The 25,783-nt window shown below is 36.7% G+C and overlaps 4 protein-coding genes and 1 non-coding gene across 6 annotated transcripts; 2 read left to right on the top strand and 3 right to left on the bottom strand.

Annotated features, from left to right (window-relative positions):
- Window positions 480–2,931, top strand: LOC109227837 (aluminum-activated malate transporter 10). The gene is made up of 6 exons (XM_019393034.1): window positions 480–972; window positions 1,104–1,244; window positions 1,330–1,602; window positions 1,697–1,815; window positions 1,921–2,064; window positions 2,183–2,931. Exons 1-6 carry the CDS (start codon window positions 642–644, stop codon window positions 2,669–2,671), a joined length of 1,497 nt encoding a protein of 498 aa, XP_019248579.1. The 5' UTR covers window positions 480–641; the 3' UTR covers window positions 2,672–2,931.
- On the bottom strand, window positions 4,513–7,286 carry LOC109227830. The gene is made up of 2 exons (XM_019393027.1): window positions 6,906–7,286; window positions 4,513–5,406 (listed from the first exon to the last, which is right to left on the bottom strand). Exons 1-2 carry the CDS (start codon window positions 6,997–6,999, stop codon window positions 4,736–4,738), a joined length of 765 nt encoding a protein of 254 aa, XP_019248572.1. The 5' UTR covers window positions 7,000–7,286; the 3' UTR covers window positions 4,513–4,735.
- On the bottom strand, window positions 8,305–16,111 carry LOC109227812 (bifunctional fucokinase/fucose pyrophosphorylase). The gene is made up of 7 exons (XM_019393008.1): window positions 15,488–16,111; window positions 13,964–14,204; window positions 13,422–13,786; window positions 12,235–12,361; window positions 10,690–11,700; window positions 9,710–10,440; window positions 8,305–8,956 (listed from the first exon to the last, which is right to left on the bottom strand). Exons 1-7 carry the CDS (start codon window positions 15,815–15,817, stop codon window positions 8,558–8,560), a joined length of 3,204 nt encoding a protein of 1,067 aa, XP_019248553.1. The 5' UTR covers window positions 15,818–16,111; the 3' UTR covers window positions 8,305–8,557.
- Window positions 16,036–16,109, bottom strand: TRNAV-AAC. Its single transcript has one exon. It is a non-coding gene; the product is annotated as a tRNA-Val (tRNA).
- On the top strand, window positions 18,435–24,347 carry LOC109227818 (probable serine/threonine-protein kinase WNK10). Of its 2 annotated transcripts, XM_019393020.1 has the most exons (8): window positions 18,435–19,138; window positions 20,253–20,290; window positions 20,396–20,623; window positions 20,705–20,925; window positions 21,005–21,162; window positions 21,245–21,638; window positions 21,738–22,628; window positions 23,998–24,347. In XM_019393020.1, the coding sequence occupies exons 1-7, from the start codon at window positions 18,746–18,748 to the stop codon at window positions 22,592–22,594; spliced, it is 2,289 nt and encodes a 762-aa protein (XP_019248565.1). In that variant the 5' UTR covers window positions 18,435–18,745; the 3' UTR covers window positions 22,595–22,628; window positions 23,998–24,347. The 2 variants fall into 2 exon arrangements, with proteins under 2 accessions (XP_019248565.1, XP_019248561.1); XM_019393016.1 differs by lacking the exon at window positions 23,998–24,347 and having other exon boundaries at window positions 21,738–22,899.

The raw sequence follows: 25,783 nt of genomic DNA, 5'->3' as shown, positions 1-25,783 counted from the left end.
AAAGAAGCTAAAGGGAAAAATAGGACTCTGGATTTGATTGAAATGCAAGCTGAGGGTGAACTCATTATTGCAATTTTAATAAACTCCACTTTTATTTAGTTTAGAATTTATGACTCCATATATGTAGAAATCTGAAGGAAAAGGAGGATTTATTATATATCTAGGATAACCTAATCAAGATATGAGGATAATCATAGTCGAGAAACAAATGAAACAAAAACCAACTGATGACGTTTTTACATTAGGTTCCACTAAAGTTTGATATGTTAGTTTTTAGGCACACTGTTGTATTCATAGAAAAAAGCACTAGGAATAGATATGAATATCAAACCCTTGCCCACTATTTGTATAAAATAAAAAAATCCTGAACTTACCTAACTAAAATATAAAGTTTTCCCGTACAATCCTACAAACGTACAAAATCAAAAATCTTGGAGCATGAGTATATATATGTGCATATGACATACTTAACTAGCAACTCATGAAGTTTTCCAGCTTTGATTGTGAAAGCTGAAATTCTCCAATACATGATAATTTGAAGTCTCTATCCTCAGCTGTCTTTCTCAAACCTTAACCAAATTGATCTTACATTTTACCTGACAAAAACGAAAAGTTTGGACAAGGTGTGTGTTTTAGCAAAAATGGTTAAGGAAAATGAAGTTCCTGCTCAAAGCTTGGAATGGAGGGTCAATATGCCTAGTGGCTCTTCGCAAATTTTAGTGCCAGAGTCAAGGCAAACATGTAGATTGTTAAGCTTAATAATGGGGTTTGTTTCAAACGTCAAGAAGTTTTTTGACAAGGCATGGAATTTAGCTGTAAATGAGCCAAAAAAGGTTATTCATTGCCTCAAAGTAGGATTGGCTCTTTCTATTGTGTCACTGTTTTATTACACGAGGCCTTTGTATGATGGTGTTGGAGGGAATGCTATGTGGGCAGTTATGACAGTTGTAGTAGTTTTTGAGTATACTGTAGGTGAGTATTCATATGTCACACTATGATTTATCTTTCTTTGTGTTTTTATTTATTTATTATTAATTCATTGTGCATAAAGATTTTTGGTAATGGTATTGATTTGGAGTCAAAATTCCATTTCCATATGGCAGGTTCTACACTATATAAGTGTGTAAATAGAGCTATTGGAACATGTTTAGCTGGATCTCTAGGAATTGGTGTTCATTGGGTTGCAAGTCAATCTGGAGACAGATTTGAACCTATTATTCTCCAAGCTTCAGTTTTTCTCTTAGGTAAGTAACAGTTTCTTATATATGTTTATGAGAACTTTATACTAGTTGTGAATTGCTCACATGTTTAAACATATCTTCCTTGCAGCTGCTGCAGCAACCTTTTCTCGATTTATACCTACCATAAAAGCGCGATTTGATTATGGTGCCATGATCTTCATTCTTACGTTCAGCTTAGTGTCAGTGTCAGGCTATCGCGTTGATAAGTTGGTTGAATTGGCTCATGAAAGGGTCTCCACTATTGCTATTGGGGCCTCCATCTGTGTTTTCATTACCATGACTTTGTGTCCTGTGTGGGCTGGTACTGAGCTGCATCATCTCATTAGTACTAACCTTGAAAAACTTGCTGATTCCTTGGAAGGTAATATACATTACATAACTGAATAATGATATCATAAAGTGTATGCTCTCAAAAACAGAGGAAATTAATAGTCTTTTTGGGCTTCAATATTCAGGATATGCTGCTGAGAACTTCAGAGTAGATGGCAGTAAAAGTTTAAATGAGAAAGATCCCAGTAAGAGATTGCAAGGTTACAAATGTGTACTAAATTCCAAGGCTGCTGAAGAATCCATGGTTAGTCAACAACTTTCTCAAATAATTGATTAATCCAGAATATGTATTATCAACTCTCTCTCCTGTTTTGCTAATATAAGATAAACTCTACCTCTTGTATTACAGGCCAATTTTGCCAGATGGGAGCCAGCACATGGAAAGTTCAATTTCCGACATCCATGGAAACAGTACCTTAAGATTGGAGCTTCAATGAGAAGCTGTGCCTATTGCGTTGAGACTCTCTATGGTGGCATTAACTCCAATACTGAGGTAAAAAGAAGCACTCCTATTCAAAAAATTCTAGCTTTCTGAACAAGTCTTGCTGATATATTTTCTGGGAAGATAGTAACTGAGTTTATATCATTTTTGTTTTTGCTTGTGGCCACAGACTCCTGAGTTCCTTAAGAACCCTCTCAACGACGTCTGCATGAGATTAGGTACTAGCTCCTCTAACGTGCTAAAAGAGCTGTCGAGTATGTTAAAAACGTTGACAAATTCAACAAAGCTAGATATACTTGTTGATGAAATGAATTCTTCCGTAGAAGGACTTCAAAATGCCCTCAAGACACTCCCAAGTTACCAGCATATACCAACCCCAGATCCCAAAACTGAAGAGGCACCTAATGGTACAGAAGAGTCTATCTTGAAACCTACTGCGCTGTCACTCATGGAAATTGTTCAAATGGCCACTCTAACATCACTGCTCATAGAAATAGCATCAAGAATTGAAGGGATTGTGAAGGAGGTCAATGAACTGGCAAGCCAAGCACAATTCAAAGATGATAGCAGCAAGACGTCCAAACAAACTCAAACAAAGCTGAATGAAAATGATGGTAATGAACATGAAGTAACAATGACGACTCTTCAAAAAGTCTGAGTTACCATTATAGGATGAATCGAACATGGTGGGGTTTCTTCCCAATAGCTGACAGGCTTTCACTTTTATGAGAAATCTATTACTGTAAACTGCATATTGTACAGAAAAGAGAGAACTTTCATTACTATACTAGGGACTTTTGAGGAATAGCGTGAACCTTAATTTGTTTCTCCTTCTCTTTTGCTGCATTTCTCTCTGTCTTCTCCTCCATTTTTCTACTCTTGAAATAAGCGCAGAGGATAAAGAACCATGTTTTTACATATTCTGAACTTTTTTTAACACAAATGCTTTTATGTAAGTTTAACTAGTAAGTAGAATAACAAATGATACAACAAGATTAACTAAGCTATTTAAGTTTGTTCCTCCACGCAAATCTGTCATTGTATTACTATTACTATTAGCGTTTGAATAACCTAATTCCCTGTTATGGGAACCTAAGTTGCGCGGACTATTCGATTTTGGTGCCGTCCCCATCCCGATATGAGACGGGGACGGGAGCGGGAGTGGGATACGTCCCGGATTCGGTCAACTGACTTCGAACACTTTGACCTGAGTCCATCGACAAATTTGGGAGAAAACTTGAGATTTTGATTTCTTTAAATAAAAAATAAAAGAGATTTAGGAGAATGAAAGAATAATGTCCATCTTGGAGAATGAAAGATTGAATTCTATAATATACATGTAAGTTTTCACAGAATATCTCTCAAAATTTACAATATTTTTATAGCTCTATTTTTTATTAGCCGAATCTCCGCACCCGTATCCATATCCGGATCCGCACCCCCGAATCTTAAAATTTAGATTTTTCCGAATCCGATACTCGGATCCGTCCCCGTATCGGATACCCGCACCCGAGTCCGAACAACTTAGATGAGAACATAAATAAAGGTGGTGAAAGTTCAGCCTATTCTTCTTGAGATTGAGAAAAAAAAAATGAATGAGAGAATATATAGATATAGATCTCTAAGGCAATTAAACTGCATGACAGCAGCATGCACCGTACTGTCAAGTGCATTCCAAGATCACCAAAACCTAATTGTTACTGCAACTCTTTCTCTTGCTTTAGCAAAGTGGAACTCACTTCCTGGTGGCGGGACCCAAAAGCCAATGGCCTAATTAGATGTCAAACTTTAGAAATTATTTGCCAGAAACTACAGCTGCTGAGCTGCAGTTGATTTTCTTTTTCCACTTGGCAGCTATAACTAAGCAAAATTTAATCGTAGACATTTTATGTACCTATGCTTTATGCATTTCTGGCTCGTGGCCAGAAGGCACAAAGTTTTAAAGAGGCACGAATACTTATTGGTTTTATTTTTACCCTGTCAACTCTAGCTTGAAACAGGTAGAATGATCTGAACTCTTAAAGCGTATTTTCGACCAAAACATCACAGTGGCCTCACTCATCAAAATTAAATAATAGGGGAAATCATAAGGAGGTAAAACTGTCTGTACCTAGAAATGATGTTACATAGAAATTCTTTGATAAGGAAAATCTGTTGGTAACCAGAAATGGACATTCTTGATAGATAAAACAGAGGTCTGAAAAGTTTACTGTCAATATCAGAAGGTTATCCTTCTACTACGGGAAATCCAGGGAGTCCACGGAATATTTCACTTCTCTTTTCATCCCAGAAATTGCCATGAATCCAGCAGAGTTCTTGCTGGATTTAGCTTTGGAAAGAATACCACCAAATTCAAATAAGTAAATGATTTCGTCAATCATTAAAGGAAAGGCTCAACAATGGGAGGGAGGTGTGGCAGGGGAAGGATAACCTGTATTCTGTAACAAGTCCATATTCAGCTATTATGTACCAAAAGTTTGGCTCCATAATTAGAATGACTTGCTAAGAAAATGTGAAGACATATATTAGTATGCAGGATAACAAACTAACACCAATAACTTACTTTCAATGTACAATAGGATCATTATGGTGGCGCACATGGACAGCCAAATGGCAGTTCCTGGACCAGAATGCTTATGATAAGAAGTGAACTAGACTAATTATCCCAAATTGATAAGTACAGCATCAGTAGCATTTTATATGCAATACTATGAGAATGATGTCACCTGTCAAGTAAGTGATTAGAATCCTCATGTTCCACAATTGCTCCTTCATTGCTGCTTCCCCAGCCAAGGTTTACAGCTAAGTCTTCGACTGCAACTTTTATGACATCACTTCGAACACCAATGTCAGTAGCATATCTGCTCATACAGTACATTCCTGCTGTAACAGTGGCCACGCCAACAGGACTAGGAATTAGCAACTTCAGAGGGGAGGAAAGAAGTGCAGCTAAAGGAGCACCAACGACAGAAGAAGCTTGTCCACTTCTTCCAACTCCCAATCTATCAAGTGTCAGAAGACCTGTTTTGCAGTACAACGCAAAGTCCTCACAGTTGTTTTGGAACACATCATAGTTCCCAAATCCATTCTGGAGAAGATGCATTGCTCGGTGGATAACCATCTCTGGAGGGTCCGACTCGGCAGTAGTGCAAGTGCCCCCTCGCACTTTGGCAAGGAAAACAGAGGGGCTTACTCCATATTCAAAGCTGTAGAGTGAACCATTGCGGAGAAAGCAATTCAGACAAGAGAGAACAACGTTACTGTTAGGAAGCCTAAATCCACAGTCGGGAAAGGTTGGACAGGATGAAGAAAGGCCTGATATTTCATCAGCAGCATCCGAAGAGCTTTCGACCCGCGTAAAATGAACCACTTTGCTCCCACCAACAAAAATACCTATCACACCAAATTGCTTAAAAGCGAAGACTTGTGAAATATGATGACTGTCTCTTTACTTGTTTTTTGGGAAGAGAAAGGAAACTCACCATTTAACACTATTTCAAATAGTATGATAAATTGGATCAAGATGAAGTATGAACCAGCAGTGACACAACAATGACTTGTATGTCTTAGGAACCACAGCTAATTCATAGGAAAATATTTGTTTCTCTTTTGGAAGGCCATTTTTTCAGATCAACCAAGATCAAAGTATCCATGACGAACGTTTTAAATAGTTTGATGAGGGTGAAGTACCTCCATACACATGATATTACAGGGTCTCTTAGTGTGTCTAGGTATAATTAGCTTTTCCAATTATTATTGTCATAAGGTATAGATGGCATGAAAAGCCAACTTTAAGAGTTCTACTGCTGCCTTTTAATCCCCTAATAATCACACCATGAAAAGATCAGAGAGTCAGCGAAGAAAATTCATAAGAAAAGGAGCCTGCAGAGACCAGATTTATGTCCACATGAAAAAGAGGCTTACCATTTAACATGAATCAAGGCTCAAGAAGTCTTGAGGTGTTTAAGAGTTGAACCAAGTACACTTAAGACATCAAGATTTTAACTATAAAATAGATAAGCCCATCTATCCATAAAAGAAAACTCTGAACGCAACATCAGGGAAGACGTGATTTTGATAGGATGAAATTCAGTGATCAGAGAACTGGCTGATGGCTATCAACACCTTCGATGCCTATTTTAGTCTAATTTGATCAATGTCATCCCACTATGTTTGAGTGAAACAGAGAAGTTTAGACTAGTTGAGTTTATAAGTAAAATGGCCTCTCAGAAGTTTATCCGCATTACTTTAATTAGCCCTAGACTTTTCCTGCTTTTGAGCATAGCTTAAGTCCTAGATAAAGCAAATGTATATTATTGAAGCCATATACAAATATGAACCTCCATTTATAGAATAAGCTATTAATTCCTCAAGCACAAAAAAGGTTTTTTTTTCTAATGCAGGAAATTTCTACACAATTTGAGGGTCAAACAAGAGAGGAGCAAATTAACAAATGGAAGCAAATAAAAGCTAATACTTGATTAAATAATCTAAAACACACAAGGGAAAGTTGAAAATCATTGTGTCAAGACAAATCTTGTGTGCAGAACCAAATCAATTAATCAAAGGTTAAAAAGAAAAGAAATGAAAGCAGAAATTACAACAAAAGAAAAAGAAAAACTTGAGATGAAATCGGCGAACTAAAAGACTCAAACTTTCCACAGCAGCAATTAGCAGAATGCAAGGGAAAAAGAAAAAGGCAACCAAATAGTAGATAAATAGTAATTTAGAAGAACCCGCATTTCCGCTTTCTGATATGCATCGATCAAAGATCATAAATTTTGGGCCAAAAGTGGTGAAATAAAAATAGAAGACACAACACAGACATGCCAAATTCTCATTAATTTCTTGCTTTATGTGGGCTAAGAATTGAGGAATTAGTGAATAATTACCATGGTGAGAATAAGCAAAGACAGCTCGGTAAGTGTAGATATGGTCTCCTGCTTTGATCTCACTTCTCTCCACTCTGTTCGTCAGCAAACCCATCTTCTCACTCTCTTCCTTTTACTCCTCCAGAGTCCAGTACTCCTCTCTTCTCCACAATGCAAATGTACTTGGAATAAAGTTGCAATCTTTAGGAATTCCAGGCCAACCCCCACAACAAAAAGAAATTGATTAATCAAAGAAATGGACTCATTTCATGGTTTCTTTAAACAAATGGAGACAAAATGACGTGGTAGAAGGTGATTGGTTCACTGCAGAATCTACTCAACAACCGTTACTAAATATATGGAACAAATAAAAGCAATGATGATTATGATGTTGCATGTTCTTTTTCTTGTGGGGCCCTCTGTCTCTCCGTCCCTCCCTCCCTCCCTCCCTCTCTCTGTAGAGCAAATGTGAAGGGACAGGGCAGAGATAACGGATTAGTATAGTCCAGGGCAGAGGAAATCTCAAATCTCAATTAACCTTACCAAGTTAGGTGTCTTTTTTAAAACCTTTTTCTCCTATCACTTTGAATATTAAAATAAAATACTTTAAATTTTATAATAAAAATTCGTGATCAAGTCAAGAAAATGTTAAAAATAAAGTTAAATCATAACTCAAAAAAATAGATGTTAAATCACAGCCTAAAAAAGTTAGAAGTATTTTTTGTAATAATGTTCAATATTGATGATTAGAGTTAATTTTGACATGATGTATCTATAATTTTACTTTTTAATTTAACATTTATATTCAAAAGAACTTCCGTGCAATTATGAAATATTTTCCTAAATCCTATTTACTCATCCATAAAAATCACCACTCCTCTCTCCATTCAACATATTTAAAGGAAGGACGAGAGAGTCCTGATTATTGAAAATCCATTTGATAGTGACCAATATCAAATGGATAAACTGGATGTATGGTCAATCTAAAGGCTACAGGGTCTATAATTGTTCCAAGTGAAATTTCTATAAATGCAAAGAAGAGTATCATATTCTTAGGGAATTGACCTTTTCAAGTTTGTAACCAGAGACCGTAGCAAATGTAATTCTTTTTGCCGCTTAGACACGCCAAGAATAATATCTAAGATTATATAGTAGACAAAGAAAACAAAATGATTGCCTTACTTTTGGTGGGAAGCACCAAACATAAGTTCATAATCGATGATACAGACCATTATTCCAGCAAACAAAAATGAAATCCCATTACTTGCATTGCAGGTCACCCATATTAATTGATTCATTATTCTTACTTCACTCTTTTGAGTTCTTTAATTAGAACTAGAAATGTACTTTATGTCATTACAGCAACAATTTTGGTCCCAAGAAAAGTCCAGTTTTTATTCTCTAAGATAAATCAAACACATAATTGAAAGACGGTAGGCCTTGTAAATTTATGAAATCTAGAAATATACTGTGAGAAAGTTACACAGTACATGCGCAGACATACTGACTATTAACTTCCATATTTGGATCTTTCTCTGTCAATTCTACCCATAGAGACTGGTACAAGGATGTTGAAAAAAAAGAATACGTGTATACATCCTCAAATATACATATAAGAATAGTGTCAAAGAATGAGTATTTGTACTAGTAATTGATTGATGGAATAATTTCAGCTAGTTCTCCAAGAAGATTTTCCAACCATAGACTTCCACGTCAAAATCAGAACTATTTGTGAGTGAACGTCTCAGTTCCTCAGCTGACTCAGCACTTTTTGCCAGTAGCAAGGCGAAACCCCCACCACCTGCACCTACAAGCTTGTAACCACAGCAATAGCGATCAGAAAATGCGAAAAGCTTATCAACAAACTCATTGCTGCAGAAAGGATCCAGCTCCTGATGCAATCTCCATGCCTCCAACATTATGTCTCCAAGGGCATCAATGTCACAATTCATTAAAGCTTGTCTCGCAATCTTTGCTAGTTCAGTAAGGCGCTTGATGCTCGATACAAGCAGGTTGTCTCGTCTAAGATAACGAGTAACCACCTTATGCAGCACTTGGTGTGCAAGTCGGACCTGCATATACATTGTCAACAGCTGGAATTGATAAATTCTTGAACAAAGTTGGTTTGCAGTTGGCGTAAACTTGGACGTGAATTAACCACCAGTCTCTACCAAAAAAGAGCATCTCAAGACAACCCTTCGATGAGCACAATTAGAAATGTAGTCACTGAAACTAAAACCTCTAGACTACTGGACTGCACCAGTAACAAGCCAACAAATGTAGAAATAAACTTCAAAAGAAAATTAACAGTAACCTATACCTAATTACTTAAGAGTTAAGATCTTATAATAATTATCTCATGCAGTTCACAGTATTTCCTCAAACATACGTTTCAAGGAGAAGGAGAGCAGTAGGCGCTCAGAATAAAGGAAAGTATAGTGGCTTGAAGGCCCCCCACCAAACACACACACAAAGGGAGAGAGGGAGAGAATAAGAAGGATCCAAGTATTTTGTTAAACTCAAACTATAAATGAACCAAGCTCAAGAGAAATCACGCAAGCACCGGAAGATTAACAAAATCTGAGGTCCCTTCAGGTATATGATAAAATTGGACAGATATAGACAAGAGTGCAAGGGTGACACCAACGAACGGAGAAATGGTCCAAAAAATTAAAACTTGGAAAATCATAACATAGTATGAAAATGTAAAAAACACAGTGGGCACAATCAGAACATCAGGAATCAAAACAATCACCACACAGGAAAAAGATAACAGAAAGCAATAACAGACAAGTCCAATGAATTTAGTTACAGTCACAACTTACTTGACCAGTGAAAACTACAAGAAGCCGTTGCTGCAACTCCTTTATTAACTGAGAAGAAGCCAAGAGGGGAATGACTTGAAGCCGCAGCGGTATTCCCGGGAAACTTGAGGTAAATTTAATGCCAGCATATAAACCTCCAATTTGATCCTGCCAACCACCTCCTGTGCCCATGAGCTGTTCTAGGACTAAAACAAGTCTTGTAACATTTTCATTACTTTCATCTCCATCAGTAATACGCAGCAGCCCTTTAACAACGGCTGCTGCTAAGATGCTAGAAGTTCCCAAGCCACTACCCCTAGGAACGTTGGCCCATGTCCTGATTCGCAAACCCGCTGATTGAAGGGTCTTTTCATGGATAATGTTGGTAACAAGCAATGCACATTTTACTAGACGAAATGGATCATTGCTTTCAAATGGAAGTGCAACGGACGATAGATCTTCAATACTTAACTGGTTTCCAATGTCATCACTAATAAATATCCCAGCCCCTTTCTCTGTCTCTATGATTGTGCCAATAGGAAGAGAATCTTCCAATGTTATTGCCATGTTCAGAACACAACCAGCACGCTCTAGACTCCAAGGGGGTGTATCACTCCAACCCCCAACAAAATCCACTCGAACTGGTAGTTCAATCTTCACCACCCTATGGTGGGAAGATCCACCGCAACAACCATTAGTATTATCAGGATTTGCTGCAATGGAGGGCCAGCTGGAAGACCCTGATAGGTTTTCTGATAAAGAAATGGCATATCATTAAGAAATTGTATTTACACCATATGTGTAAAGCATCGCAAATAAAAGAAAGCAAACAAAAGAATAGAGGAAAAGAAAAAGGAGCACCAGAGACTATCCTGCCAAAACCAAAACAGCACCAGATGGTAAGGTAGATCAAGAAAAATTAAATAGCAGATCATATGAGACATATATTCTTGGATTTAGTTGGTCAATCTTCAAAACGAATTCCGACATGGCACTTTTACCTTTGAACCCATATCTCACAGCAGAAGCAGTTTCATCAGCAACAGCAGCCCATACTTTTCGCTCAGTTTCAAGTGCCATCTCTTTGTTGCCGCATGCTCGTAGAAGATCAACATGAACTTGTAATGCCCTGCTCTTAGGAAGAATTGCCGAATTTTGAGCTTGAAGGTTAGGGCAGTGGGATAGAAATCCTTTGCAAACTTCAACTCCGGTTGATTCCTTTTGAAGAATTTCTTCGCACAACTGACTTATGTTGCGGCCAAGTGAGCCAAAGTTAAGACAAGCATTGACAATCCCAGAAGCTAAATCTGCCTGATGATTACTGGAACCTGAACACAGGTGTGGAAAGTCAATTGATTTATGCAACTCCTCCAAACTGATCCGCTGGGACTGTTTCCATGAGGAAAGCAGGGTTTCATTTCTTTGGTTGTCCAAGCCCATTAACCATGACGCCAAGGTGAGCATTTCAAAGTACGGAAGAATAGGGAATATTTTGGCATTCCACAAGCACTTTTCCTGAGTTTTTTCTGCAGTCCACAGATCATTATCTTGAATGCCTAGATCATCTAAGACCTTCCTCCAGGGTTTCCCACAAAAGGTCCCATTTGAGAGTGGAATCTTTGGGTTATCATGGAGACCACAGTACACAATAACTCTCTCAGTGCGTCCCACTAAAGGGACCTCCCAAAAGCAGTGACGATCCGGAAGCATAAATCTAAATGAAACCTTTGCTGTCATATCAAAGTCTGCTGACACATTAACACCAACAACAATAGACTGGGAACCAATCTGTATACCGGCTGAAATGGAGGAATCATAAATGAGAGAGTCTTCTCCAATAGAGACTCCAGGATCGATTTTACAGGAAAGGATAATAGCCGAGGCAGCAATATCAGAGACATTGGTTGCTGGAATAGAACACAGGTGCCTTCGACCTACAAGTCCAGCACCAGCTTCACTCATGTGATCCAGAACTTCACTAGATGTTCCAAAATGTAAGAATAACAGATCACCTGCATCAAACCCAAGAAAGGAAGACTTATTTAGTTCTAGAAATCATTGCATGTACCGCAAGCATTGTAACTGCACGCTTAAGATTTCCATAGAGTGCAATAATAGATCTTTTATTCGAGCAATAATGTTTTGATCCATAATTCTTTAAGCAAGTTTAGTTCAATGAAAATCCTCTAGAGAATATCTAAATCATAATCCCAAAATCTATAGTATTATAGGTCCACTTAACAGTTACTTATGAATCGGTTTTAAGCTGCATAAGCAGTCCCATACATTTCAGAATTTTAAGACTTGGATATTCCTATTCAACTAAAGTCACTACATGATTAGGGGATTTCATTAAGACAATCTCTTAATCAACCGACACCTTGTATTTTCGTAATATTTCAATAGATTCAAATTATGGTTAGAACTAAATAATAATTTTAAGACTGAATTGAAAAATTATAGAAAAACGAAGAAGCAGACTTGGAAATTTGCGATGACTTAGGATATTACTAACATCATCACACAGGTAACAACATTCAACCTACAAGCACAATAGCTGAACATCTTTTCTTCTCCCAATCTGTTGACAAGTTCATCACCCAACGGGCGGGATCGCAACCATTCGTGCTTCGCTGGTACCCAAGCGGCTACAAGGTCTTCATACAAACTCATCTGCCCAATTTACAGAAATAAAAAAAGTAACTCAATGACATAGATCAAGGACCACTTGAATGTAAATAACAAAACCAAATGTTGACTTCCAATAACTGGAAGTAACAGTTTCTTTTCACTCTGCCAAAACAAAGTAGAAGTAAGGTATGTTAAACTTATGATTAAATGAGAAGTAACAAAACCTACACATATATATTGCTGAAATTGCTAAAATGGTTATATCTATTAGCATCCGGATTAGGGAAGCAGCTTATAAATTAAGCAATATGAGAAAAGTCAAAATAGAGAACTGAAAAAAACTGAAAAACGAAAAGAGAAGTCACAGCTTGGAGTGATGAGCACTCTCAGGCACAATATCTATGTTGCTCGGACTCTCCAAAAATATCGCCGAGTGCATGTCGGATCCTCTAAAAGTAGTGTATTTTTGGAGGATCCGACACGGGTGCGGCAGCATTTTGGAGAGAGTCCGCGCAACATAGCTCAATATACATAATGAAATCGCAAAAGTCGTAGCGAGCTAAGATAACATCAGAGATGGAGGAAACGAAAAGCAAGTTAGAGGGAGAGCAAATTTCATGCTATATTAAACCTTTGTCAGCTTACAGGCTGAAATAAAAACCACGCTTGAGGGAGGACAAATGTTCATGCTACGTTGGAGCCTCTGTTATTGCATCTTCCAAGACTACCTATCAAGTGCACTTCCACCTATATATGGAAATAATCCTAGGACAAGATACTCAAATGCCTCTGCACACAGTTACTTGAAGTGCTTTTGCCAAAACTACAAAACATTTAACTGAGAGATGAATGAAAATTTCAATAAGTCATCTTTTGGCCTTAAACTGGAAAAGATATATGAAGAAGTAAGAAAAGTGTGCTTTAGGGTTAAAAAGGAAGACGACTGCACATCAAAGAAATTATCAAATATCTAGTACGATAAACTAGTTGGAACAGGTGTATAATACTTTTTAGAAAACAGTAAAGTTCCAAATTACTATTAGATTCTGGTACATAGACATCCAAAAGAGTTGAGTAAAGCAGCTTATGAATGATGACTCGCCTCTTTTTTCCTTTCCAGAAGTTCTGAGATCATCGATTTGCTTGAACAGGCAAGTTTTACTAGATTTAGCCATGCCTGACCTCTAACTGCTATTATTCCAGTATCAAGCAGTGTTCTACCATCATCCAGAATAGCTTGGTGCCTAACAAGCTCCTCCAAGCTAGGTTTTTGAAGCAGATTCTCCACCAAGTTGATAGAATAGGTATCATTTGAAATCCCAGATTTTGCTGCCACGATAACACCATGATTGGAAGCAATGTCCAGTGTAATAGGGACAGTCACAAAGCAGGATGCATCCTTAGGCAGAACCATAGTTGAGGCATCAAAACAAGGAAGAACATCCCCAGTCATTGTAAGTAGCCCACCTGCAAAAACTCTTTGACTCTGCTCAAAATGGTGTTTCATGAAGAAGTAGAGAGTATACCCCACTATGTTGGGCGAGAAGTTATCATATAAAAATACAAACTAATTAATCAATAATTTTTGGAGAAAATTAAAAAATATTGATGATGCATGCTGATGAATAAATAGGGTTTAAAAACCTTCATTTTCAAAAGCTTGTCTTGCACAAGATGCAATTGCTAGGATGTGATCAAAGAGCAGGGGAACTGGCCCATCTTGGTCATCATCTGCCAAGTAAGGAAGTGGCAGAAACACTTTTCCCATAGGATTTGCCCATGGTACCCTTTTAGAATCACCTCCAGCATGAAGCAATAAGATGTGTTTTTTGGCAACCAAGTCAATTAATGATGGAGAAGGTTCTTTCCTCTCAGAACTTCCGCACTGTATCAAAGGGAAAGAAGTGATTTATTAACAAAGTTACACCTAGTCCCTGCAGATGGATGATAAATGGCATTCCATCAAAGCTAGCAAGAAAACACCATGACTGGTCTTTGACCAGTATGCAATTAGAACTTGGTTTAGAGACCCTTTTTACACAAAGAATTAGCTTTAGAATTCAAAGAATGACATCAAGAATAGTTCGTCCCTCTTTTATCTAACGGAGATACATGAAAATCCTCGCAAATGAAAAATAAATTTCACCCAATTCTTAAAATGCATGCTTGTCTTGCATAGACTCATATGACTTGCATCAAAGATTTATATCAAATTAAGCTTTCTCAGCCCATATTAGACAGGGTTTCTGCATGGAGATTAGTCGGACAAAGTGAGGTAAAACTGGTGGAGTATGTCCAATGATAACCAAAGCATTTGGATGCATCACTAATATATAACTAAGTATCTCTCTTATTCAAATGTCATTAGTGAATGCTGCACCAGACAAATTAATGAGAATTAGTGATAAATTATCCGGTCATAATAAAGAAGTACTAGGCTTTGGCGGGTTCGAGAAGAGGGAGAGGGCGGCCTAAGAAGTACTGGGAAGAGGTGATCAGGCAGAACATGGCGTGGCTTCAGATTTCCGAGGACATGACCCTTGATAGGAAGGTGTGGAGGTCGAGCATTAGGGTGGTAAGTTAGGAGGTAGCTGAGCATTTTTCTACTTCGTACTTGGTGGGAGGCTGGTCTGATAAGGTTTTGTCCTAGGCTACTAACGGTTATTGTTGTGTCTACACTATTCTTCTACTTTTCATAGTATCGGGCCTTATTCATTGATTTTTGTTATTGTTTTTCATCTATTTTCTGGTTTTTATGATGTTGCTATTATTACTACGGTTCTGTTGATGGTGATGGTACTGATATATTGTCTCTTTTCGTCTTCTTGAGCCGATAGTCTTTCGGAAACAACCTCTCTACTCTCCGGGGTAGGGGTAAGGTATGCATACACACTACCCTCCCCAGACCCCACTTGTGGGAACTCACTAGGATGTTGTTGTTGTTGTCATAAAGAAGTACTAGCTGTTAAATTCAGTGTTGTCCTAAGTAGATAGAGGGATTTGACCCTATATAGCACACATTAATAGAACTAAGTCATTTTCACCAGTTTGAACTAGACAAACAGTAAATTACATATATAAAGTAAATGCACGTGCATTACAATATCTCAAACTCAGACTATAAATGTGAACATAAGAAAATTTAAGAAAATGTGATAAAATAGAAACCTGAGAATTGAGAGCAAGCTGTTGGTAATATTCGGCAAGTTGTAAAATAGCATGAAGAGTGGCAGCACCAGAACCGATTCGCTGGCCATGTGGATCAGGAACAGCGAGGGTAATAGTGGAATCAGCGATGCGACCCATGCGTTTGGCTCGCTTGAGCTGCCATTCATAGAGCTGAGCTTGTTCAGGGCTTGCCGCCGTGAGCACGATTGCATCCCACGTCGGAACCCTAGCCGGATGTCGTACCGATAACCTTAAATGATACCATGATTTCCTTAATGTAGCAGCCAAGTCTGCTTTGACTCGGCTTCTTTGATTGTACCTCCTTTCCATTTCTATAATAATTGCTGCTGCCGGAGAAAAAGGTAGATCAGTAACACAATCGCCACCGACAGCCTTAGTGAATACTGGTTTGTGCCGCCAAAATTAGAATAAAACATCAGTTGACTGAGTGAAAAATCAGTTGGTTAAAATGGAAACTGACAGTAGGAATTCATAAGGAAATTGATGGAGAAAAAATAAAAAGTTATGGATCAAGCACGAAAAAAACATGGCGTCGCCCGAACTCGAACCGGAGACCTTCAGTGTGTTAGACTGACGTGATAACCAACTACACCACGACACCTGCTCGCTGACTTCGTCTAATATGGATTATTGCAATTATTCTATATTTACTCGAATGTCGTGAATTAACCCTTACAAGTTTTAGCTAGCGTTTGGCCATATATCTCAAATTTATTTTGAAAAATCTGATTTAGGTGAAATTTGGTTTGAAGATGAAAATGTGTTTGGACATACGCTTTCAAAATATATTTTTCAACTTTATTTTGGAAAAACATATATATAATTCCCAAGTTTTGGGATTTGAAATTTGGAATTTGGGATTTGACCAAAATATGAGCAAAATTTATGGCCAAACATGAGTTTTGAAAATAAATCCCAAATTTATTTTGGGAAAACTATGGCCAAACGGGGCCTTAGTATTTTTTATCGCATGGATAACATACACTCCAACCTCTTTTTCTCACATATATATCACAATTACCAAATAATTCATTTCAATAATTAAATCTCTAGTCTAACTTTGTAACAGTAATTACTTGTCATTTTGATCAATGTACATCATAATCTTTGTTGAAATAGTGGCACGTTTCAAAAGAAAGAGTAAATGACATTCTTTCACTTCATGCATTCTAGAAAAATGATACACAACATAATAAAATTTTATATTATACTTATAGTTTATACTGATACTAATTTCTAATACAAGTTGCCAATCACTTTATTATATAACCATTTATAAATTATAATTGCTTTTTTGAAAACTTAACTATATAAAATCTTTACGCCATTAATATGCATTGTAAACTTTTATATTATTAATACGTAAAATTTAAGATCTCGCAAAATTTGTTGATGGTTATGAACCTTATATTACCGTACCAAAAAATAGTAAAAAATTTAGGATCATAGAGAACTTACTAATTTTGCTTTTATATGGGGTGGATGCATCTTCATGAAGGGGTTGGTGTTGGAGAAAATTTTATGGCCATATGTGATACATCTTTATCCCAAAAAGTATAACATAATTTCCTTTTCGAAAATTATTTAATTTTGGCATCTCCATATCCACTTATCCTTAATTACATTACTTGTTGTGGCTTACTTGATACTCCTATAAACTTAGCTTTTTAAATTTTTATTTTTTGTCTAGCGGTTACTGCATTTTTTTTTCGCCGAGGTTACTGCAATTGTTTAGTTACATTTAATCTAACCTAAATAGTGTTCATAATTCCAATTAAATCAGAGAGGAGAAATGAAGTTGATAACTCTGTTTTAAAAGGCAGAATTGAGACTCGCCCCCGGGGCGGAGCACTCGTATAACGCCCTGGGCTTATGTGTGGGGCTTAGTTCCGTGAGACTTACGCCTCGGCCATTGGGGCTTACGCCCCGGACACGCCCAACGCCCAGCGTACTACGCTCGCCTAATAGACCTTTATGCAATTGTATNTAAATCATTAAGTTGAGAGTATTTTATGTCATAATTAAAGTAAAAATATTGCACGTTATCCACTAAGACTGCTATGATAGTTAATTTTAAATAAATCTTTCATTTAAAAAGTATTTATTTATTAACTTTGGTTATGTCTTTACTATATACTAGTCCATAATTTTTTAATAATTATTTTTCTAAATATTTTTTTCATGTTTATGAGATATAATACTTATTAATTTAATAGCTCACTATTAGTAACTATTTACAAATAATTAGTTATCATGGTATTGTATGATGAATTATGTGTCACTTTATGAACTTGTTGAAACTTAAAAATGAACGATGCTTGAGAATCACATTTAAATTGTGAATTATATTTTTATATAGATTCTCTTTCAAATACAAAGCATATTAAATAAAAGGAGTATTTTAAGAAAAATATCAAATTATAATATCGAAATTCTTTCAAGATTCATTACTCCTTAAGAGATACATATAAGATTCCGTATCAATACATTACTTTTAATGTTTGAGCTGTAACGACGTTGCAGCTAATTTGCATATTATGATATTGTCATGCTTTTTGTATTATTTATAGTTGAATTGTAATTTAGAAATATTTTAAATAGATTATTTATTATAATTTTGTGATTTTAATGTAATTTTTATAATTATTTTTTATTTTATACTATCTTAAAACTTTTGAAATTAGTAAAATTTAAAGATCCGTGAGACTTACGCCTCATGTCTAAGGGCTTACGCCTCACCTCGTCAAAGGTAAAACGCCTCGCCTCACGCCCCGCCTTTTAAAACATTGCTTGATAACAGATGAGTAAATCGAACGGACAAGTGTTCGTTACAGCATTATCTTCTCCTCTCTTATATCAATTCCACATACCCCATTTCATACCTTTTCTTTCTCTTTCCTCCTAAAAAAAAGTTAATTATTTTTCCCTCTAATCTCCTGCACCATCATTTAGCTAAAGCTTTCATCTTATTATCTATAGTTTATATTTTTCCTTTTTTTCCCTATCATCCTTAGCCCTTCTTTATCCTATAATTAATAACTATGTTTTGAAGGGTTAATTCATCATTAGCACTTTGGAAAGAAAAAAATAATCATCGCTTAGCACTGCATGGCCTGAATATTTTTGATTGAGAAAGATATCAAGAAGAAGGTGGCGGTGTAATGTGAAGTTTGGTAATTGTGATGATAAGAATTTTCATTTTGTAAATGAAATTTTAGCTGTTAGCCTCGATTTTGAATGCCGATCACGTTGAAGATTTTTCCACGTGCAATCGGCATTCTTTTATTCCGAGGCATTTACCCACGTGCAAATAAGTTGTCATCTTTTTCTGGGCAACATTTGATTAATACATTATTTTTCTGTTATTTCTGGGTTGTCCTGCTTTGGATTGTGTTTGTTAAATCTTGTTATTTCTTTGTTATAATTGTTTGTTTGATTACGGGAATGAGTTTCGGGGGTGGATCAGGATGTTCTTATCATTCTGGAAATGGACATGGATTTGGAAATGGAAGCCCTTTACGACGTTCTTCCAGTAACAAAAGCGGATTTTTTGGTTCTGCTGCTAATGATCAGCAACCTAATCACCAAGTTGATTTCGTTGAGAAAGATCCCAAGGGTCGCTATGTTCGGGTAATTATCTTTACTCTGTATTGTTTGGGTATTGGTTCTTCCTTATGCATTGTAATTTGGACATTAATTGCTTCATTTCTATTAATGAGTATTAGAATGCAACCGGTGACATGGTCCAAATTAAGGAATTATATAGTCGGTTTTAACTAGTTTGGGATTGAGTCACGGTTGTTGTTGTGCTTCTTTTGTTTATGCTTTAATGTGTATTTTCTTGAATTGTTTGATAATTTATGTCAAGTAGCAAAATTCAGTTTCTCTTTTCTTAGGAGAATAGCACATTGTACTCACATAGATGCTTTTGGGTGGTCTATAGTCGAAACTCAGAGGCGAAAGAAATGCGTATTAAATCATATATGATTCATTTCTTCCTTTGTTGTTTTGGATCCTTTCACAATATTGTCAAATCCATAGACATAAGAGATATCATGTGGTTGTAGTTAAAAACAACAATTTGCTGTTGTAAGGTTTCACATCTGTAAATCACAAACATTAATCTAAATGTTGCTTAATTAACATTGGGAGTTGTTTTGAACTTTGAAGATGGTTTGCTTAGTTTATGTAATCCCTATTTTTTCCATAGTGAGTTATCACTCCAAGATAAATGAAATTTTTTCTGTGGATGGAAAGTAAAGGTCAAGCGAGGCCAGCTTTAGCTCAAACCAATTTGGAGATGTCAATCAAAGAGAAAATTCTTGGCAGCGAGATAACAAACTAGCACAACTGCCTAAAGAATTAAAGACCAAACTACTCAAACTACCATACGTTGTACTTCCCAAACTGCTAATTCCTTTGGTCATCCTGTTTTTGTGTGTGGGTTATGTAATTTTCATCAAAATAACAGAATACTTATTAAACAAAGAACAGGTGAAACTTTTTATGTGATTGAGAAATCTGTGAAAAGGAAAAGAAGAAAGGGGTGTGGGATTCTCTTTTTTCCTTGAGGCTGAATTCTAGTTCTTCAGCAATTTTTTGCTTCCAAGCGGACGACCAAAAAAAATCGTAGAAGTTTGAATTTTAAGACAAAATTGGAAATATTCTTCTGTTTAGCACTGAAACTTCTGAGTATTATTTCACTGACAATCCTTTATATCACCTGCTTGTATTTTCTCTACAGTACAGTGAAGTATTGGGCAAGGGAGCATTCAAGACTGTGTATGTTCCTAAACTTTTTAGCAGATCTTTATTGTTCCTTTATAAAAGTACTAATTGTGCATAGAGCATAAAACACTTTGTCGTTTTTATTAAATTGTGTTTCAGCTACAAGGCATTTGACTTACTTGATGGTATTGAAGTTGCATGGAGCCGAGTGAAAGTTGATGATGTTTTGCAGTCACCAGACAACTTAGGAAAGTTGTATGCGGAGATTCATCTTCTTCGACAATTGAAGCATGACAATATAATGAAGTTCTGCGATTCATGGATTGATGACAAGAAAAGAACAGTTAACATGATAACTGAACTCTTCACATCTGGGAACCTGAGGCAGTGAGTTTCTCACAGTTTCTCATTTTGTTTATTTGCAAATTGTGTTGTCATACAATAACTATGTAAGGTTGTGGCTATCAGGTACCGTAAGAAGTATAGAAGTGTTGATATGAAGGCTATAAAGAATTGGGCAAGGCAGATACTTCAAGGGTTAGACTATCTTCATTGTCAGAGCCCTCCTATCATTCATAGGGACTTGAAATGTGACAACATATTTGTCAATGGAAACCATGGAGAAATTAAAATTGGGGACCTTGGATTGGCGACCATTATGGAGCAGCCTACTGCTAAGAGTGTTATTGGTATGGGTATTCTTGTATCGATATGCTATGATATAGTGTCTCCTCTTCGGGAGTGCTAACTTTATCTATTGCTCTGAAGGCACGCCGGAGTTCATGGCCCCCGAGCTTTATGAAGAAGAATACAATGAACTAGTGGACATATATTCCTTTGGAATGTGTATGTTGGAATTAGTAACCTTCGAATATCCTTACAGTGAATGCAAAAATCCTGCTCAAATTTTTAAGAAAGTTAGCTCGGTAAGCTTAATAAAATTGCTTGTTTAAGTTGTCTAGTCTATTACATACATGTTTTTGTGAATCTAAGGAAGTTTTATTTCAGGGTGTTAAACCTGCTTCCCTCGGCAAAGTTGTCGATCCCCAAGTCAAAGCATTCATTGAAAAATGCCTGGTTCCTGCTCCTCAAAGATTGCCTGCCAAGGACCTTCTTAAAGATCCATTTCTTCAATTCGGGAATTTTAATGAGCCAATCCATAGTCTTTTACAGTCACCTTACCAAAGTCCAAGATCATTAAGTTCATTGAAATCTGCACCTCATTCTATGGATGTAGATTCTGAGTATAACCAGTCAGTATATACAGACTCCCATTGTGGAAGTCCTTGTGCTCCAACATTGGAATTCCAGAGGTTTCATCAGAATAATGAATTTAAATTGACGGGTAAGAAGAATGATGAGAACTCAGTTTCCCTGACCTTGCGAATTAAAAGCCCTTCGGGTAAGTACATCCGTTCTATTTCATTATTGTCTTTATTTCTTTGGCTTTCTGGAATCAGATAGGCCTTTGTTTATTTAAAGCCTTTGAAATATTTTGCAGGCAGAGTACGGAATATACACTTCAATTTCTATCTTGATACTGACACTGCACTTTTAGTTGCGGCTGAGATGGTTGAACAATTGCAACTAGATGATCATGATGTAGATTTTATTGCTGACTTCATTGACTACCTAATAATGAAAATTTTGCCTAGTTGGAAGCCTCCCTCTGAGTACCGTTCTAGTGGAGGGAGAAGTCATGCTCTTGAGAACTACCTAACCTTGTCACCCAACCCTACCACATCTAATGCTCGACAAGATGATATTCCAGCTCTGGGTATGAATAACCAAATTAGCACTCAAGCTGATGAAGATAAATTGTATGCTAATTCAAATGGCACTTCTTGTCATGTTACTTTTGCTTCCCCTTCACATTTGGCAAATGTGATAGACGACGAGTCTCAAGGTTCAGTTGCTTCTCAAGTAATGGGAAAAAGTTCTTCTCTAAAGAATGGGAATTCGTTTGGATTTGGCGATTACTTTACCGATGTTGTCTCTAAAGGTTCTAGTGGAAACTTGTCGGAGATAGATTTCACGGGTTTGTTTCATGATGAATGTAAGTTGCAAGGAAACGGTGGCGATTATGTAGAATGCATTTTACCAAATGAATATGGAAAGAATCTGGAGGTAACTTTGACAGATACAGATGGAGGAGCTTCCAAAGGCATGAGTTTGTCAAGCAGTTGTTCATTTTTATCGTTAGTAGAGAAAGATGAGGATACCGAGCTAAAGTTGGAGCTTGACACAATTGAAGCACAATATCAACAATGCTTTCAGGAACTCTCAAGAATGAAGCAGGAGGCGTTAGAAGCATGCAGGAAGAGATGGACAATGAAGAAAAAGTTGGCAGGCCATTGAAGGAGAATAGTTGACAACTTCATTCAAATATAAGGTTTTTTCTTCTTAATTTACTGATTTTTATGATCATATATATTTGAACGGATTTTGGTATTTTTCTTTCAGACCTAACTTCCTTCATACCCCTTTATTTGTGTGGGTGAAGATCATATGTACTTGTATAAAGAGTGTATATAGTCATATAGTTTTTAGCCGTTTTATTTTGTTCTCCATGGCCATGGTTAGCCCCTTGTTTTGCAAGGATGCAAATGTTTTGGAATCTTTGACTTGTAATATTTGTTAGCAATGCACTTTCATTTCTCCCAGTAATTTCTTAACTGTAGTATGTTGAGGTCCAAAAACGAGCGATGCAAAGGCCAATTATCTTGTTCATGTATATATTAATTAGTTGATCGGTCTCTATGAATACTCATACATAGATGTACATACGAAAATAAATTAAAATGTATATAAGGATAACTTTGCTCAGTTGTAAATTAAAATAGAGCACCGTTACTTGAAAGTTGAAGAAGCTAGATTTAGATGCATGAATCCGCTGATTAAGAAAATAAAATAAGTTAACTTTGTTAACAAAGTAATATTAGGAACAAAAACTCGTGGTCTAAAGTCAAATTTTAATAAAGGGTATTTTTTTTTGTCTTTAGTGTAGTTCTCTTACAAATAGCAATGTATTTACAATGCGTTATCTTGGATCTTATTATAAAGAACATTATTTACCAATATGAAGATTTGAGTAGCTTAATTCAAAGTTCTAAAATATTTCTATTGTTAAAAAGTAAACCATCTTCTTTTTATTTTTATAAGAATTTTATACTTTTTTTATAAACTTCAATATTGTCTAAGCGAAAATTAAACAAGATAGAAAATCCATAACTAAAAACAATTTTTGGGAGGGGCCTAAAACAAATGCTTTACTAGCCTCCCCTTGAGCCATCCTGACGCACATACTATGAAATTGTCCCAAAAAATAAAACCTGCAAAAGATATGCAACAAAGCTAGCAAATTCATAATTTTCAGCGAAGATTTGATTTATACATAGTAGATATGATTGGTTAGAAACAAGATCCGCACATATCCTCTTTGGTATTCAAATCTTTTTTACATTCATTCCGTTAAGTCTTGAATGCAAATTTTTTATATAACAACGAAGTGAATAGAGGCTCACACTCTCTCCCTAAATTAAATCATACAAATTTATCATTAAATGGATAAATCACTTGGGTCACGAGAGTATTGCTGCTTCAATTGACGGAATATTGTAGCAGATCATAATGATATCATTGCCAAGCATTTTATAGTTAAGTACATTTTTTTCTTATTTTCTTTTATTTTAAGTTGCTGGTTAATTTAATTTATTCAAAAATTAAAGTACTAATAATTTTGATTTGATATGGATATATAGGGCAGACATGGACATGGAGGTGGACGGGCTTTCCTGTTTTCTCATGCTAGCAATGTTGTGGAAGAGCCACCATATACCATGCAATTGATAACTGGTCCACATGTGATACCTGATATTTTATGTGCAGAATGTGGCAAGAAATTAGGTTGGAAATACAAGGAAGCTTTCGATGATCGTAACAAGTACAAAGAAGGCAAATATGCGATCGTTAAATACAATATCGTTAAGGTTGTTGATCCTCTATTCTATCAATGAATATCTGTTGCTTTTAGAGTTTTGGACTTAGGAATATGTTCTCAATAGTCTGTTACAAGGGGTGTACATGTACCGGATTGGTTCGGTTTTTATTAAAATCAAACCAAACCAACTATATCGGTTTGAATTGGTTCGGTTTTATCGGATTTTTTTTGTTACATGAATAATATGTCAATCTTACTCTGTTAAATTTTTTATAAGTAAATGTAAAACAATTGATAAACATATGATCTAATAAAATATTTTTGTGGGAGAATTTTCTTAGTTGTTTACCTTGAAAAATACGAGTAACAATTAAATTTAATTTGTGATTTTAAAGATACGTGATTTAATTCAATACCAATTAACAATCAAGAAATATGAAGTAAAAATGAAAGAGAAAGGTGAATCAAACCAATGTTACTCAACAGCAGTGACCTCGAGCACAGGGACCTCGAGGTAGGCTTGGTATAATAAGAACAAGTATAAAAGCAAAGTAAGAACAATAGAGCTAAAGGACAATGCTGATGAAAAACAGGCGAAAAAAGGTAGAGTATATTCTATTCTCAGTGCTCAGATGGTCTTACAAATGATTGGGGTTCCCTTTTTATAATAGAGGAACCCTAAATAAGGAATATTTCTATTCACAGTAGGGAATATTCTTGTTACAGCTGTCTAACCGCCTAGTACGGAATTGTACGATCTTATTCCGGGATTTGCGCCATGATCTTAGGGACGTGGCAGTAATCTAGCTCGCTCCGGTACAAATCCATAACGGTACTATTTCGAGGTCGAGCACACTTGGCCTCGGTATTCCTCGAACTCCTGCCTCCGGGCATTACACTCTGTCTTCGAGCTCGAGTCTGGTCCACCGGTTTCGAAGTTGACCACTCCCGGACTCGGGCCTAGGGCGGAACCTCGAGCTTCTACATCCGGGGCATATGATTTTGACCGTATACAGATAGTCCCCGGCCCTTGTGTGGTTAAAAAGGACTTTAGTATTGAAATCCCCCCCCCCCCCGATGTCCCAGGCCGATGCGAGCATGCATCCGATATATTAGTTTGATATCGGAGAAGCATCTTGAAGATGTGAGGAAGGACTGCGGCTGGGGAAATGAGGTCGTGATTCAGATCCCAGCCCCCGGGGAAAGCATTACTACCCATGTGAAGGGGTTTTTAAGTGTTTACACTTACCCCTTCACACTGGGTCCCCTTGATCCGATGGTGATTGACTTCTGCAAAACGTACGAAGTCACCCTTGGCCAAATTCACCCCTCCTTTTGGCGCATCGTGATCATGCTGCGCTTCTTTTTCGAAAAGGCTGAGGGGTTGGAATTCACCCTCAGCCACCTGATTCGATTATATCGGCCCCAGCTATTTTGAGGGCTTATCAAGTTGCAACGTCGAACAACGAAAGCCTTCTTTGCCAGCACTGACGAGACCAAGGATCGAGGTTGGATGAGCCGGTTCGTTAGAGTACGAACTTCGGATGTCATCCCCGGGGATAAAATGCCGTTCCCGGAGAGATGGAATTTTAATCGTAAGTGGAGCT

The sequence above is a fragment of the Nicotiana attenuata genome, chromosome 1 (genome assembly GCF_001879085.1).
Source record: "Nicotiana attenuata strain UT chromosome 1, NIATTr2, whole genome shotgun sequence".
Lineage (NCBI taxonomy): Eukaryota > Viridiplantae > Streptophyta > Magnoliopsida > Solanales > Solanaceae > Nicotiana > Nicotiana attenuata.
This window is presented reverse-complemented; position numbering and strand designations above follow the sequence as displayed.

Bases quoted from the DNA above. Each gene is read 5' to 3' on its own strand.
- LOC109227812 (XM_019393008.1), bottom strand. From the start codon at position 15,817: ATGGAAAGGAGGTACAATCAAAGAAGCCGAGTCAAAGCAGACTTGGCT. The intron at 13,787-13,963 runs GTTTTTAAACCC...GAGTTTTTGCAG, and splicing joins ACAAGCTTTTGAAAATGAAG to GTGGGCTACTTACAATGACT. The intron at 8,957-9,709 runs GTAAGTTGTGAC...ATGTATATGCAG, and splicing joins TTGTAGTTTTCACTGGTCAA to GTCCGACTTGCACACCAAGT.
- LOC109227837 (XM_019393034.1), top strand. From the start codon at position 642: ATGGTTAAGGAAAATGAAGTTCCTGCTCAAAGCTTGGAATGGAGGGTC. The intron at 973-1,103 runs GTGAGTATTCAT...TCCATATGGCAG, and splicing joins AGTTTTTGAGTATACTGTAG to GTTCTACACTATATAAGTGT. The intron at 1,816-1,920 runs GTTAGTCAACAA...CTTGTATTACAG, and splicing joins AGGCTGCTGAAGAATCCATG to GCCAATTTTGCCAGATGGGA.
- LOC109227818 (XM_019393020.1), top strand. From the start codon at position 18,746: ATGCCGATCACGTTGAAGATTTTTCCACGTGCAATCGGCATTCTTTTA. The intron at 20,291-20,395 runs GTATGTTCCTAA...ATTGTGTTTCAG, and splicing joins AAGGGAGCATTCAAGACTGT to CTACAAGGCATTTGACTTAC. The intron at 21,639-21,737 runs GTAAGTACATCC...AATATTTTGCAG, and splicing joins GCGAATTAAAAGCCCTTCGG to GCAGAGTACGGAATATACAC.
- LOC109227830 (XM_019393027.1), bottom strand. From the start codon at position 6,999: ATGGGTTTGCTGACGAACAGAGTGGAGAGAAGTGAGATCAAAGCAGGA. The intron at 5,407-6,905 runs GTAATTATTCAC...TTGGTGTGATAG, and splicing joins CTTTGCTTATTCTCACCATG to GTATTTTTGTTGGTGGGAGC.